Source organism: Macrosteles quadrilineatus, unplaced genomic scaffold (genome assembly GCF_028750875.1).
Source record: "Macrosteles quadrilineatus isolate MER2022 unplaced genomic scaffold, UCM_ALF_1.0 Scaffold_4__1_contigs__length_99947679, whole genome shotgun sequence".
Lineage (NCBI taxonomy): Eukaryota > Metazoa > Arthropoda > Insecta > Hemiptera > Cicadellidae > Macrosteles > Macrosteles quadrilineatus.
The window spans coordinates 76445877-76463111 of NW_026542597.1; the positions used below are offsets into that span (position 1 = coordinate 76445877).

At 35.3% G+C, this 17235-nt stretch overlaps 2 protein-coding genes across 2 annotated transcripts; both read right to left on the reverse strand.

Annotated features, from left to right (window-relative positions):
* Window positions 1-2286: 2286 nt before the first annotated feature.
* On the reverse strand, window positions 2287-9332 carry LOC128993065 (peroxisomal biogenesis factor 3-like). The gene is made up of 2 exons (XM_054416821.1): window positions 9303-9332; window positions 2287-4322 (listed from the first exon to the last, which is right to left on the reverse strand). The coding sequence occupies exons 1-2, from the start codon at window positions 9330-9332 to the stop codon at window positions 3231-3233; spliced, it is 1122 nt and encodes a 373-aa protein (XP_054272796.1). The 3' UTR covers window positions 2287-3230.
* Window positions 9333-9582: 250 nt separating this feature from the next.
* On the reverse strand, window positions 9583-16044 carry LOC128993482 (proteasome assembly chaperone 1-like). The gene is made up of 5 exons (XM_054417414.1): window positions 15875-16044; window positions 14673-14761; window positions 13090-13286; window positions 10457-10640; window positions 9583-9814 (listed from the first exon to the last, which is right to left on the reverse strand). The coding sequence occupies exons 1-5, from the start codon at window positions 15952-15954 to the stop codon at window positions 9609-9611; spliced, it is 756 nt and encodes a 251-aa protein (XP_054273389.1). The 5' UTR covers window positions 15955-16044; the 3' UTR covers window positions 9583-9608.
* Between the last annotated feature and the right edge of the window lie 1191 nt (window positions 16045-17235).

A 17235-nucleotide genomic window follows, 5' to 3' on the forward strand; every position in this document is an offset into this window, starting at 1 on the left:
TAGTTGCGGCGCTCAACAGGGTGGAAGTTGATCTGTTGCTGCCGCATTCGCTGTGATTTGTATAGTTTTTGTTTTATTCTGACATATAAAATTAAGCTTGCTATGAGTAAAGAAAAGAAGGCTCAAATTTTGAATGTAATTAAATCATCTAAGGACATTTTGTTTATTGTTCAAGTACCCTTACCTATGTTTTCAATTATTCGAATGCATAAGGATATTTGGGTTAAACACCATTTGGTAATATTCTTATTTTGAGTCTACAAACCATGAATAATAAGCCTAAACGTTTCTTGATGTAACAAATAATCGCAACGTTACAAGCAATGGAGTAGGTTTTCAAGTATAGTAAAACATTGCGTAGTCGCTAGGGCAGGGCATAGCTCAGAGTTAGAGTTCTCGCTAGACATGTGGCGGGTCCCTGGTTCAAATCTATGCCACTCACTATACTTTTAATTCCATTAATTAAACTTTACCATGTTTTTACATTAAAGCAACAGCTCTAATCAACATCAAATTTTTTTATTACTTTGAATAACAAATTCCAAATACCAAAATGAATTAAAAGTAATGTTTTTATGATAAGCAGTTCAGTTCAACGCCCAAAATCAAATATAGGCCTACAAAATTGTTAGTATATCACAGGGTTTCAGCTGTTTAGGGAAGTAAATAACAAGCACCTCAATAAATAAACACAATGAAACTCCTCTTTAAAATTGTCTTACTATTATTTCCTATTAAAATGTCTTTAAATAAAACCGAGAGCCATGGGTGTAAAATAATCTGATTAATGTTGCAATGTTAGATACATTTGTTACATCTTTGTATGCAATACGGTATGCGGTTTTAATATGGTTTCTCTCAAAGCTTAAAAATAATTTCTCTGTGATGGCTAAATAGTTGATATAACCATGAAATTTAACTCAAGTGTAAAATTAGACTAAAATTGATAACTTATAATTATAATTTATTCTAATAGGGCGATTGTATAGACATTACAAAATTCTATTTCTCTCATTTTGTACTACGCCACATCTATTGATTGTAATTTATATCTAATAATTATCATTTTAGCACTCACAGATCTATTTTTATTTTAAATTGCAAACGTGAGCCAATTTCTCACTTGAATGATGTGAGTAATGAAATAAAATCTCTTTTCAAAAATACTAGTCTACTTCAAATAATACGGGTGAAGAGAGGTTGGTAGAAAATAGCAAGTAATTACTAGTGTAATTTACAAGAGTAAAACTTTATGAAACACATTGCTATACACTAGTAAAAACCACTAGTAATACTAGTCCCTACACTAGTAACTAGTATTTTACACTAGTAGGTTTTTGAAACGTAGACTTGTAAAATACACTAGTATTACTAGTCCATGGACTAGTAAATACTAGACTAGTAGTTTTATGAAACAGGGCCCAGTAGTTAACAAATTTGCCTTATCACTAGCAAACATAACCACTAGACTCATTGTACTCTCGAACCTCAATTTAAGAACCTTATCTTGACCATAATTTGTAGAATGTTTAATTGAAGAAAGCTGAGTTGTTATAGGACTCGCCTAACCGTCTGAAAACCTGATTTAGGCAAGTAGCAACAGCCGAGTTGATTTTGGGGAAATCATTGAGGTTTTGATACTTAAAAACTAGACCCAGATATCTTTGATTCTCAATAATTAATTACCCTGGCTAAACAATGACTGATCCCAGTCAGTAAAAAACACACACATCATAGACTCCATTCCACACTTACTTCTGCATTCATATTTTGCTCGGAATATGTAAATCAAAGAACGTTTTTGTCTTAGTGAAGTGAATAAAAGTAAAATGGGATTATGGAACAACCATTATGCATCATAATTTGTAATAATGACGGTGAATAATAGATATTCTTTTTACAATTGAGAATATATTATGGATTATCAATGTAATATTTGCATAGGACAGGAAAAATTAAAATTAATTTTCCTTATTTGTGTTTTGTTATACAAGTATACATAAAATCAACACAATGGAACACTTCATGCTGTCAAAATAATTTTATACTCGTTTTTAACTATGCGGATATATCTGCTACCCATCTGCGGATGAGTATAAATGCAGCGGATATATCCGCCACCCGTCTTTGAAGATACGACCATGACAATCTTAGGCAATAAACAAAGAACAATATGTAAACAATAAATAAGACATTGTAATGTTGAGCGGACATTTGTAAATCCCATTTTATTCTTATGGAGAATAAGTAAACTGTTGTAGTTTGTTTGTTTGTTTATGCATATATTTGGATCAAACTTGGCCAATCTATTTATTTTATACTAAGCTATCAATATTTTACTAAAAAACACACTTTATTACCCTGTAGGCAGCAAACCTAGGTACTCGTTAAACCTAATGTTGTTTGAATAGAATTTATTGAAAATCAAATCAGGCAAATGGAAATTTGCTTAGTCTGCAGGTTTGCTGCGGCGGGGGTATTATTAATTGAATCCATTCGTAACCCCAAGGGGTTCAAAGAAATAAGGGGTATGATAAAAAAATATATTTATATTTTATTGTATCTTGTTTTGAAGGTGGTAATAAAATATCTAGTAAACAATGCAATTATACCAATTTTACTGAAACAACATCACCTTTAAAAATCAGTAAAAACAGATTTACAAATATACAAATCCCAGTTATATAGTAAAAATGCTAATACTAAAATGATCCTCAAACCTTTAAAACCTTTGTTTGTATAGGATCTTAATACTGACAATCATACATGTAAATTTTAATAGAAATGTATTAGCGAACAGTGTTATCCACTAACATAACGGTTTTTTACATTTAAAACCAAATAATAAGTGATAAATACTATACAACAAATAGACCCAAGACCACAAATTAAAGTAAAATCTAAAAATTACCAACATATTATGTTCAGTATACTGTTATAAGAGAAATAATTATACGGGTTCCATTTAATACTCATATTGCATGTCGTATTAAACTAATTTCACCGATTGATAATAAGTATTTGGCATTAGTTCTGGGTTTTTAATATTTCATTTACTTCCTTTTGAAGGAATTTATTATTCATGTGATATTTACAAACATAAAATGCAAAAAATATAGTCACACTTGTTCAGTGCCAACACGAGTTCAGAAAATGTTATAATGTGTTAAGGCCTATTTTATTTTAGCCTCCAACTTTAAAGATACATTTCAACGTCTGTTTGAAGGGAACTATTGAGAGGAGTAACTGTACGATTCAAATATATTCGCCCCAAATGTTTTAACACCTTCCATGTAAAGGAAAGGTGATACCCACGATTCTGAACCATCAGTTCTATTACTATTACCGTAACCATTAATAATGGGAATGATTTTTGCAAAAGGCCTAGAAAAATTGTTAGGGTGAGCAAATTTAACCAGGCCATTTGTTGTATTGGTTGTGCTAGGAACTTGAGAAAGGGGATTCTTATCATCTGGCAAGAAAAATTCAGATACTCTATCAACTAAATGGGAAAACCCTCTACTGATGCAAGAAGATGCAAGTTCTTTTACTTCAGGTCTGTTAAGCAACTCGATTGTATCAAGCATCATGCCTTTGATGAACGTATCGCCTTGCTCGAATCCACTCCCGTACAGTAACTCCGGCATGCGATTCAATGGTCCTCGGGGGTCATCATTGACAGCAGATTGAATTGCCCAAAACATGTTTTCAATGTGTTGTAGCGTCATATTCTGCTTCAGAGTTATATCTTGAAGCACACAATTCACTTTCTCTTTCACCAACGGACACAGTTCCTTCATACCTTCCTCCAGAAAGTAGTGACACTGCGACAGATATTTTTCTTGCAGATCACTTGTAAATGTAGGATCACTCCCAGGCGCTGTTGACTTGGAGTAGATAAATCCACCGATAACATTCAGCTGGATACGAAGAGCGATCACCAACAGAGTACCAGAGTAAACAAGTAGACACACTTTGGTGAACACAAGTATTTTCAGTTCTTGCCACAAATCTAACTTATTCGATGGTCCTTCTCGCAGTTGTTGTATAACTGCTTCACAGTTTACATGGTTTACGATATTTTCTCTCAAAGTAGAAGACAAGAAAATTATCGTTTGATTACAGGTTTTCTCTGAACTCTCAAAATAATGCTGTTTTCTTGTACGTTCCAAGAATTCTTTAGTCTCTTTCTCTTGCCACTCGATAAATCTTCGCTGAGCATATCTTGTACCCAAAACAGCACCTCCAGCGAACATACCAAGAACAAATAACTTCTTTTTGTGTCTGGCCAAAAAACTTTTTATAAAGGAAAACATAATGACCTAATATTCACAGAAGTGTTGGATTTATTCAGCCCACCTCTAACGATGTCATGTCCATTGGTGCTTTAGAGGGAATATAGAAAATCTTTGAATCACTTTACCTGTAACAAATAAAACGTTGAAAATTACCTGTTAATAAGACTAATTTCTAAAAATTATTAGTAAATATGATCATAGAAACCTTAATCTTAACAAAAATGGTTAAGATCCATGGCTTTATGGAACCAAGATTCTAGAAATTTGAAAAAATGGAATATCAGCTTCCCTTTTGAAGAAACCTGAATTTTTTGTTGAATATTCGTTATGTATAGGCCTACTAATAATTAAACCGTTTCTTTCTAAATGAATAGTAGGAGCCTAATTGATTACTGTAGTGGAAAACAATAACTTAAATATCTTTAAGATTTAATATATAAATGATACGTAATGAATAAAATGGTTTTCTTTGATCCAAGATTCTGGGCCACAATCTGTTTGCCTTAACCCTTTGGTGCTGACTTACGAGTGCCGCTTGTGTGACCGCTACGCAGCGCCGCTAATTATTTTATTATTAATCATTTTCACCCTTTTTGATTTATCTTAATTTCATGATCTTTATAAATATTAGGTTAAAATAGATATTTTTATTGTCTAATCTTTACAGTAGGCCTACCATAAACTTATCAATCACCTGAGCCCCGGTTATTTGAGCCTTATATTCAAGGTGTTTTTAGGCGTCAATATATATTTTTATTTTCAGACAGAAAACAATAATTATGTGAATAAAATAGCAATTAGTTTGTAATTGGTTATTTAATCACACTTGAAATAATTGTTAGCCTACACACATTACTAACGAATAAGTTAATTATTTTAACGAATAAGTTAACTCCACTCAGTTCTAGATGGGCCGCTAACCGTTGGCATGACTCGGTCTGTAAATTGTAAACAATAGCAGTGCATTTCACCTTAGGCATTAAGACATATACCGGCTCACATCGCCTTTTGTCAGTTTTTGTCTTTGATGTCCTGACATGATTGTGTCAAGTAGGCTATTTTTAGTTTGAGTGTAAGTTTGTTAATACTGTACATAAGTAGATTGTTGGTTTCGCACAGTATTAATGATAGGTAGCATTTTTTAATTTGCCCATTCAATCGTTTTATATTTGTTGACTTCCAAGCAATGTGGTGATGTAAATCTAAGTACCGGTTAGGCTTTAACTTAAAATTCTGTCCTATGTTTTATCCGAGATTCTTGTTAACCGAGGTATAGTCTCGGTCCCAACCACTTTGGTTAGTTCGGAGTAGGTATAAGTTACTGTGTGGAGATAAGATAAGGCAACTGCTTTATTTCCTTGGCAAATGCTAAAACTTACTCAGCCACATTAGATAACTTAGAACGTAAAAGTACAATATGTAGCCTATTCTATGTAAGTAGGCTAGTTAGGCCTAGGCCTATATTCATATTTTCAAAACTAAGCCTAGGCAGATACTAGGAAAAAACATTGAGGTATTCTTTGAGAGGGATCTACATTTTCTAAGAGGATGGGTAGGGAAGGGTACACTTCCATATCTGTTGGCACGGTAATTATTTACCCTATTTACACTGGGATTTGATGTAATTTTGATATGAATACTTACAGTATTTTTAACGCTGAATCCAAAAATGCAATCAGTTTTGGTCGGAGGGATTCCTAAGTGGCCGCACAGTTATATAATTAATATTAAGCTTCGGTTTTGTTGATATATTACCATATTTGTGGTATGGACGAGTCCAAGTTCTAGTGGAGACTAACACTAAAAGGGGTGGAAGGTTTGTGGAGTGGAAACAGCTGTCAGTTGTTTACATTCTATACTAAACAGACAAAACCACACATGACGCCATGACAGCAAAATCAGAGTTACAATATGCATTAACTAGATTTTAAAAAGAAAATGGACTTTGGTGATGTTTATAAAATACAATAAATCAACTACCATACATAAAATATTAATCACATGAACATAAATTATAAAACAAAATAGAATTTATTCATGTAAAATATCAGTAATAGAAGCTAGGCCACTGCCGACATGATCATCGTCCTCATTCCAATCCTCAACCATTGACTATGGCCTCAACGTCTGGTAATGAACGTGCCATAGTGCATAATCCCATAGTACATAATCCCATTGTGTCTAAAAGTGAAAACGTGCCACAGTGCATAATTTAATGTTTCAGCAACTAATAAATGATGTTACACAATCTAATCTAATCTAACCTAACCCAACCTTAATATTAATGTTTAAATCGCAGTTTATGTCAGAAAAGGCATGTGAGGAAGATAGGTCGGACTTTATGCGGATTCGTGACTATATTAAGTCCTTTGAAGTGAGGTTAGATTAGGTAAGTTAAAGGTTAGGTTATAATGAACCGACTCGTTAATTTATGCAACTTCCAGACTGTTTTTGCACAATTGAAATAGTGGGTGAAACACAATGAAATAACAATATCAAAAATGCTTGCGCATTTTTGATATCGTTATTTCATTGTGTTTCACCCACTATTTAATTGTGCAAAAACAGTCTGGAAGTTGCATAAATTAATGAGTCGGTTCATTATAACCTAACCTTTACCTTCCTAATCTAACCTCACTTCAAAACACTTAATACAGTCACGAATCCGCATAAAACCCGACCTACCTTCCTCACATGCCTAAATAAGAACTGATCATTTGGTTTCAAAACGAATTGATTTGATTTCATTCCGCATTAGATCAAGTATAAACAGTTGTTTGCTCTTCTCACTCAGTCCTCAGTCCTCACTCTTCACTCAGTACGGACCCGTCCAGACCACGCCATATTACCATTACCTTCAGTACCGCTCAATTATCCTTGTTAGATTCGTAATCCTAACCTTCGTTTTACGGCAGCTACCGCCACTTAGGAATCTCTCCGACCAAAACTGATTGCATTTTTGGATTCAGCGTTAAAAATACTGTAAGTAGACATATACAAATTACATCATATCCCAGTGTAAATACGGTAAATATTTGCCGTTGGCACAAATAACCGAATGAGTAATATTGATTATTCAATTGTTTAATTCGATATATCGTTTGGTTAGGTTAGGTTAACCTTACCTAACTAACTAAACGTTATATAGAATAATCAATAGGGTATATCGATCGATATTTTCATTCGGTTGTTTCTGCCAACAGATTTGAAAGTGTACCCAAGAGGATTTGTTCAAATAACTTAGGGCTAGGCCTGTGTTGAAACGCAATAACTTATGAATTGTCATTTTGAAAAAAAAATCCATGCAAACGTGGCTTTAAATCATTAAACATACAGGGGATATTTCTACAAGCATCGGGTGGCTTGGATAATACATATTTTTGTTCAGGCTTAGCCTAAGACTGAGAAAACTTTAGACTAAACTAATAGACATACAAACAGTACTTACATGACTTGCCAAAAAGGTTAGAATCAATGTTGACTCTCAGTGGTCTAAGAAAACATGTTAATTAACCAACTATTTTGCACCCTACAATCTTTAAATTGCACACAAAATGAAATATATTACTTCACGATCAAACAATCACACTTTAAACGCAATATTGTTGTAATTTTGTAGGCAATTCATTGTACAGAAGTTCATGCATGCCTACCATTGCGATTGCATTGAATTGAAGCATCACGCATAATAAATTGATGTAAACAATGACTGGTTGACGTTGACAGCTGACTGTGCAGCTGCAATGCAATATGGCAATCGCAGCAGACGCAACCATGAAACTCAAACATTTGAGAGTCAAGACCATTTAGGCATTGATTAAACCTACACAAGTCTGTATCTCAATATACTTTCCATATTTGTCTAATTTTTTGGCTAGCCGAGTGGTTGTAGTGTTCGCCTTCAAGGAAGGATGAAGGTAGCTGGTTCGATTGAAAACTAGTTTCCATACGCATACGTCATTACAAAATTTTGTCTTGGGGCTATCATTAGTTTGTAACAAAAAGGTGACGCTAGATAATAATAAGACCAGGGCCCATTTCATAATAAAGTACAAACTAATATTATTAGTAAATCAGCTGATCGCCCAATGCAAATCTAATGGAAATTACAAGTTACAAGTTGTAACTTGTAGTTTATTATGAAATGGGCCCCAGGGGTTGGACCACGGCTAACTTTAACTCCAGGCCACGACCTTGTAGAATTGGCAACATCACAAGTTAGTAGTGTTGTTTAGTGCCAGACGTCCCATTAGATTACATGGCGGTATCAGTTCATTAATGGCGGCCGGGGTTTGGACAGTCTCCTTACAAAAAACCGGTTGACATTCCAAAGATATAGATACACCCAAAAATTCAACTAACAACACCAGCCCAGAGTGTGCAGTCAGTCAAGAGTTTTGATGGCTGGAGAAAAGTTTGTATGAGTGCACTTTTAACTTGGTATGGAATGGGATATTACAATTATATAATAACGACACATCGGGCTGTATAGTTTATAGAATAATAAAATCCGTCACAACTGATGGTTGGTTCTATTTTCACGCCGCTGTGGCTGTAGCATAATTTACGCGGAAGGGAGATGATCGACGTTGCCGTCATTGTGGAAGATGATATTGTCTTACGTGGAATTTTTTGTCTATTTAGACAAGACCCCACTACACTGATTTAGAGGATATACAAATTAACTACTTTTCGGTTTTGAACTTAAGCAGTGGCATGTTACACACTGTTCTCTAGTACCGTTGCAGATACTGTAATTGGTATTTGTGTTATTTTTATCATAATTTTTTATAAGAGTGGGTAAACTGGTCGATAAAATTCAAGTGAAACTTTAAACAATATAATATCAGTGACACTCACAAAAACACATTTCTTTAGTAATTTTAGGATATTTTTTTTTATAATAAACAAGTAAGATGATTGAAACAAAGTGCAGGATGAAGAAGGGATTTATTAGAGTGTTGTCTGTTAACACTGGCGATATTACAGTCCCAAATTCCCAACCAGGTGAGTCTTCTGGAAGTCTTGAAGCATGGTGGAAGGAAATAAACAATATAATATCAGTGACACTCACAAAAACACATTTCTTTAGTAATTTTAGGATATTTTTTTTATAATAAACAAGTAAGATGATTGAAACAAAGTGCAGGATGAAGAAGGGATTTAATATTTTTTCCACCGTGGACCTTCAGCTTTAAAATGAATCCTCAACAGATATGCTACCTTTTTTCTAGCCTGAGATATTTTGTGGGGACCGATTCGCTTATGGAATTAAATATATAGATATCTTATAGTAATGCTTTATTGAATTTACAGGTAAAGATTGGAATATTGCAATTGTGATCTATGTATAAATTGTTTGAGTTTTTCATTAGATGATGGAGGCACTTTCACAAAAGGGGATGATTTGAGCATCTGTAAGACAGGCTGAGCACAGATTGAGTCAAGACTCGAGGATTCTGTGTAGAGAACGTAGACAACGGCACTTTTGTTCTTCGCTTGACACCAAGACAGTACTGGAACAAAACAACAATATTAGTGGAACGATGTACCTCAATATTATTAAAAATTGAGTCTGCTGAGGTCAGTAGCTGATTATTGTAGAAAACTGAAAGGTCGTAGCTGAGAGTAAATAAGAGCATCTTTTCTGACCATTAATGATCATAGTAGACTATTGAAAATGAATGTCCGAGAAAATATATTAGGAATTTGGATTTTATAGGTATTGGAATTGGGGGAGTTTTTGGTAATTCTACTATACCATCTTTCGACCGTCACTTCAATAAACTGCCTCTGCCTGGAAATAAATAAACCAGGTTGGTTTAAGTGACCTTTTCTTTAATTGAAGAGACCCCTGTTTCCATCCTTATCACATGAAACAGAACGTCTGTGCAGATCTAGTTTGGTTATTTATCTAAAAGGAATGTGACAAACAGAAAAAGTCAATGTCTTTTTCTAGTATTTTACGTGTTTCTATGACTTTTTTAAATGTTTTTTATGGATGATTCATACCCAGGTCTTATACTTGCAACACCGTTTGGCAGAGCTTTTCAATTAATGTAATAACAAATTGATTAAATAGAAGCAGAGAAAGTCAATAAAAATTAACAATATAGGTTGTACATTTACTTATACCTATGTAGGCTACTATTCAATACCTGCAGCTGGGAACCCAGACATAGTGTTTGGTAGTTCTAGTGATTGAGCTTGGGATTTCAATGAACAATCCTTTGTTGAGAGAGATCTGATAAAAGATGATAAGTCACTTCTAGGTTTGTAACTTGACATGTTTTCTGATGTAAGAACAATTGTATGACCAGCTTTCTCTATATAAGGTTTGATCTGCAACATAAAACACATTTAACTAAAAAGTTAAATAACTCTTAAAATTGTATGAAGTTAACTTAAATAGTTATTTGTGTAACTAGTGATGTGTAGCAAAGGCAATTTGCGCTCGTGTTACACGTTATATTTTTCCTACAGTTAAAGCATATAAATAATTAGTCTTCCAAACACTGCACAACACGTTTTTAGATTAGGTTAAAGTTAAAACCAAGCGTTGCACGAAATGAGGAGTACTGCATCAACTGATCGTAGTTGTAGTATCTTTAAGTGCTGCCAAGCGTACACGTATTACGAGCCTAATAAAAGTAAAGTAAACTATTTTGTGTTGATTGGTTGGAATACTGAGTGTAGAAAAAGTAGGCCTAAGTAAATGCATCAACTAGCAACTTGGCGTACTATAATCACTAATCAGTTTAAGGAGGCCCGCTTTGTCAAATAACTGTAGGAAAAATATTTGTTACATTTTATACAGTACAACTGCGTAAAACCAACCTAGAGTGGTCCGGCCTCTGACCAAACGCTTGTTGACTTTTTTTATCAAAGATAGAGGTCATTGCACCTTTCATGTCTGACGTATGTACTGGTCGGCCGTTCTTCACTCTGTTTCCTGTTAGTGAGCCATAGACTCTTGACTTGTACGTTGTAGTATACTAATAATTGACAATGCCAATCCATTCTAAACCATTCTAATCCATCAGAGGAAGAACTCCCGAATGGGGAAAATATAAGTCAGATTTCTCCCTGTGAATGTGTCATTCTTAATTCACACATAGTTCTCAAGTTTAGATACGTTCCACTATTTCTTTTGGTTTCATAAAAATAGTCAACGAAGCTGAAAATCACAACTGAGCAAAACGTAACACCATGTAGGACTGTTAAGAGATCAAATTAGTATTTGGTTCTAGGTTCTAGCACAGATTTTCTTTCCACATTAGGCGTGACCTACTTTGGAAGCAGATTTTTCTGTTTACTCAACCCGACTCTTGACAGACCGGACTCCGGGTGGATGCTCCCACACTGCAGACAGTCAGTCTCACAGACACTCCACAGTCACAGTCACATTGCACACAGCGAGCAGAGTTGATAGCCAAGCATTTTTGCTGTTGTTTAAGTTATTAAACTTTAACTTGTTGTTATTGAACTTGATTGTTAATTATGTTTGTTTATAATTTTGTGCTTTTAGTTAAGCAACTTTACCGTAGTTTTTGTTGTTTAGTTTTTTGTTATTCTTTTGGGCTTGAAAAATGGATGAGGAACTTTTTGATTTAATGTTATTGGACAATTTAGATTGTGGTTCCACAAAGCCACTTAATACTTTAATACTTTCTTATGTAATGGCGACTTTCTCACACACTAATTCAATCAACTTTCCTTTGTCAACCATTTTACCACAATCTCAAAAACATACAGACAAAATGAATAACCTCAATTATGCACCAACCTCGGTCACAGTTTCGAACAAGTGGGTCTGGTCTGACCGTATGAAAAAACAAACTATTTTGATTCGTTTCCCACAAGCTCTGACCCTTTCCTTCTCCCGGCACAACAATCCGTGCCAGTTTAGGAGGTGAGACTGCGCTACATGTGTTTGTTTCCAACAGACTCGGTCAGACCTGCCAAGACCGTCAAATTCCGCTTCCAATGTAGATCACACATTACTTCAGATAAGGCCAAGAGGGTGATTTGAACAAGGGACCTCGGGGACCGAAGACCCGGGTCTACCACTAGATCAGCTCGCTCCCCGATCAAAGGATTTTAGAAAAGACATTAAAAAAAATGGATGAGACATAAACTTATGTGTATTTTGCATGCCCAAGTTGAAACAAGCGTCTAGGCAGCCAGTACAACTCCGTGGATTGTAGATCAGAACACCCCCCCCCCACCACCGCACCATGTCGTACGCTTCCAAATCATACAGGTGCATCAGCATAGCCTAACTGTTCGCAGAAAATTGTTATCTCTATCACTGTCGCTGTCAAAACGTATCGTTTCTAGGTTAAATTTAAATTAAAAATAATTAAACTGTCATAACCTAACCAAACTTGCTGATAGTGAAAAACTCGAATGAAGGTTTAGCCCTACTGATAAAAAAATAGTTCTGTTCTAAAAATAAAAATATAAATGTCTCAAATTAAATTTTATAATCTTTTAATTATAAAATTAAACTGTCATAACCTAACCAAACCAACCAAACTTGCTGATATGAAAACAATTGTTGACAAAAAGTTAGTGCTACCAGCGGGATTCGAACCCGGCACCTTTTGATTATCAGCCCGACACGCTATCCACTACACCACCAAGGCTCATGACTTGGCTCCGTATCATTGCGGTAATGGTTGACGTCACGCCATCGGCACGGAGCAATGGTGGGGGGTTTCCAATCTGATCCATGATCCTCGGAGTTGCACTGGCTGCCTAGACGCTTATCAAGTTGGATATTACTTACCTTATCTAACATGTGATTTGCAAAATAAAGATGTGGAAGTTGTTCACAGACAAACAATAACGTGTTTTCTGACAACTGGTAAAGAACAAATGGAAACTTCTTTCTTGAATATAGTTCATTTTCACCTGAGTTGAGAACTATAGTCCATCTATTTAAGATTTTTGTATCTTCAGATATGAGGAAAGCAGCAGAAAAATCTAAAAACACAATGATTATTCAATCAGTTATCAATATGACAGTTTCGTGAGAAGTGGCGAGTCTATTATAGCTACACAGCGATTGTTTCGTATACGGTTTGATGTCGGTTGACATTGAGCTGTTCCAAGCCGTAACAAAATCTTCAGATGGGTGAAAAACTTCAAATTGACTGGAAAGTGGAAACATACTGGATTCAAAATTTGTCCAACCAATTCACTGTAAATTTCAGCCTATTTCAGAGAAAGATTTAGTAATGGTCAATAGTAAGAAAGGAGGCTCTGCCCCAGGTGTAGATGGAATTCCAACTAAATTAATCAAGTAAAACATAAATATACTAAATAAGTCATGAGGTACTTATCGTATTAGTCACCACTTCATATTATAAACATGAGTTTGACCTCTGGTGTTTTCCCTGATTTTTTCAAACTGGGGAAAGTAAGTTAATTCTAATCTACAAGAGTGGACAGAAAAATCAATGCGTGAGTTTCAGAACAATTACATTAACAAGTGGGTTGTCTAAATTATTAGACATGTGTGTTAGGGAGCAGATTATACAGTATTTGATGGTTACTACATTTTGTTTAAAAACCAATTTTTGCTTTAGGAAGGATAAAAATTTAAATGATGATGACATTTTTCTACTCACTAAAAATATTCATGACACAGTTGAGAGGAATAAGAAACATCTTTTAGTCTTCCTCTTTATAGATTTGGCCACAGCTTTCAATACAGTTGACTGGGGAATTTTATTGAACAAATAAAGCTTTAAAGCTTAATTGGTGTCAGTGGGGCTGCACTGGAGTGGTTTAGAAGTTATTTTAGTAAACAATTTCAAGTTGTGTCAATGTTGGGCCACTCCAATGTACTTCGTTTGATTGATTTTGGGGTTTTCCAAGGAAGTTTGCTTGGGCCTTTGTTGTTCCTAGGTTTATATAAACAATCTTGGTAGGATCTCATTGGATGGTGGAAAACTTTTCCTTTACACCTATGATTCTGCTTTACTTTTTGAAGGTGTCAGCTGGGAGCAAGTGTACTGTGTGGCTGAGCGTGGGCTTCACACTGTCAAGGTTCGGCCAGAGTCGGCTCTCAGTCAATATATCCAAAACCAAATATATGCCAGTGTCTGTGAGAGCTGACCACAACCCGGTCGACCTGCATCTGCGTTTGCAAACGTGCGGGAGTGCGAGGCTGTATGAATGTGTGTGTATTGAGAGAGTATCTGAATACAACTATCCGGGCATCATCTTTGACAACCACCAAAAATGAATTGCCATTCTAATGATATATATAAATTACTATGGTTCCCTTGGTCACCTTAATGGACATAATTTCCTAAAAAATTCTCTAAGCAGTATCAAAACTTACGCTCTAATAACTCAACTTACCACACAATATTTTACCACTTGCTACCAATAAATATTGATGTGCTTGTCCCAAGTCTTGAGAACCTTCATGTTCTGAGTGCATCGAGTACCTAGAAAAATGGATTGTTACAATTCATCAGTTTTCTTTAAAATAAAAAATTGCAAAAATGCAGAAGGCCTAATTAGTAAGGGGGTTGCTCACTTTTAGCTTGGCGTTTAACACTAATACCGAAACCCCGGTCTGACAGGCCCACGGGAATTTTCAAAAACGCATGTTGGCAACACTGTTTACTTGGTAGATTCCTTTCCCCAATACCTTCCCCCCTTTTCCTCCCCTACCTATTGATGTATCATTTGTTCATTTTGCATGGGTGCCGTGACCTTGACAGGTCGTCTGATCATAACATGTCCGTCTCAGAAGCCCAGCGTTAGTGTATTTTAAAGCGGGGTCTCACAGACTGAGGGTTTCGGTTTGTGTGTTTCTAAGCGGGCTCCATTTTTTTTCAAATGGGGTCTCACAGACCGGGGGTTTCGGTTAACGTCAGCCTAGGTGGGGTTTCGGTATTAGTGTTAACGGAGGGTTTCAAGTTGTTCTTTAACTTGATTTAATAATCAACACTTTAGAAATAGGTAGTTTAATTAGGCTACAGAGTAGATTTCAATCCAACCTACGGGTACAGTTTCTTAACTGGGCTATGCTAATATTGATTGAAACTATCGAATTGAAAATATTGATTTTAGATATATATAGGGTACACTTCCATATCTGTTGGCACAAACAACCAATGAAAATATCGATAAATATGAATAAATATCGATCATGAAGTGGTGGTCCTCTATCTAGTAACATTAACTTATTGGTAATATGATAGGCTTAAGCACGGGTCACACTAGGCTGTTCGCCAGCCGCTGGTGATCAGCAGCTGGCACCAGCATCACCGGCTCACCAATCCAGGCTGAGTCAGCTCAGTGTCAGCTGCGAATTTTGTGGTCACATTAAGCTGACAGTAGCGGCTTCTTTCAATTCACCGCTGATGCCAGCCTAGTGTGACCCGTGCTTTACGCGACCGTATTTTGCCGCAAAACAGCCAGCAATAGATTTTATAAGGCGCGCTAACTACTTATTACTGAACTGAGTTATTGCCAGGTCACACAAGTTGGTGGTAGGCTAACTTAGGCTAGGCCTAACAGAAAATAATTACAAATAGGCTGATGATTTTTACCTTTCCTCCAATGACCATTCTTCACCATCAGTCACAAAAGATCTTGAATTCAACTCAACGATTTCACCATAATTTGCCATTTCAATGGATTATAACTACACTAAACCCCAGTTAAGTTATAAGAAATAAACCAAGATAACATAACCTAAGAAAGTATGTCTTGTCTTGGTCTTGTCTTGTTTTTGTTTGCAAGTCATCTGCGGCATCCTGACATCTCTGCTCTGTATTTTTTTTTCTTTTGCAGGCTAGCTGTGATGCATGAAATCCTTCCGTTTGGTCTGACTGAACTAGTCTCGGCAGTCTCATCTCACCGGAATTTGGGAAAAAATAAAATACCCCATTACCCCTCGCTATTTCTTAGAAACCACTTGTGTAACGTCATCAAACCCTCATTTGATGGTAACTGATCGACAACTTTCAAAAAATAACTTAATTAAGTAAATTAATTGATTATTGACAAGATTCAATTAATTTACGTTGCGCTGACTGAAAAAAGTTATTGGGGATGAGGTTTGTAGTTTTGGTTTGTGTTTTTTGGTTGTTATTGTTGTGACTTACATGACTTATGATGGTACGATGCCATAGCTTATAATGTCATAGCTTATAATTGCGAATATGTTGCATAGCTTATAATCTTGAAAATGTGGCATAGCTTATAATGGAAAATTTAAAGTGTTCCATAGCTTATAATCGTAGAAATGTCGCATAGCTTATAACGGTTTTCTTAAAATGTGACATAACTTATAATGGCATAGCTCAAATGTGCTGCAGCTTATAAAATCTCGTTTGTTCTATAGCTTATAATTTTAAAAACGTGGCATAGCTTATAACGCGCGGGAATTACGTCATAGCGGATGGGACAGCTGATCGATCCTGAGTAGACAAAAAAATTATCGTGCAATGGTCCTCAAATTATCGTATGGACTAGCAGCCGCTACTCGGCAATAAGAAGTTGCGTTAAGTGCAGCCAACGTAGCAAAACCAAAAGTATTTCAATTTTTATTTACTCCTGGACGACATATGTAATAGATGTATATATTAAATGGTTTTTTGTTGAATAATAGAATAATTTTTTGTATCTGCTGTTTTACTTTAATTATGTAAGCTGAAATATATTATCATAAGTTTGATATTGCTCGTGTTGCTTATTTATGCTATGCATGATAACTATTGTATAATATTTATTTTGTAATATTGTGTAATACCGGTGTAAAAATACCTTTTCATAGATAAAACAGTAGACTATGCAACATAAGTAGACTTCTCATCCCATTGTTGATTTTGAAGCTTATTTTTCGTGTCTAGTTCATGTGCATCGACACTGATCGCTAGTGTAAATGAAATCTTGTTTCTATTATATT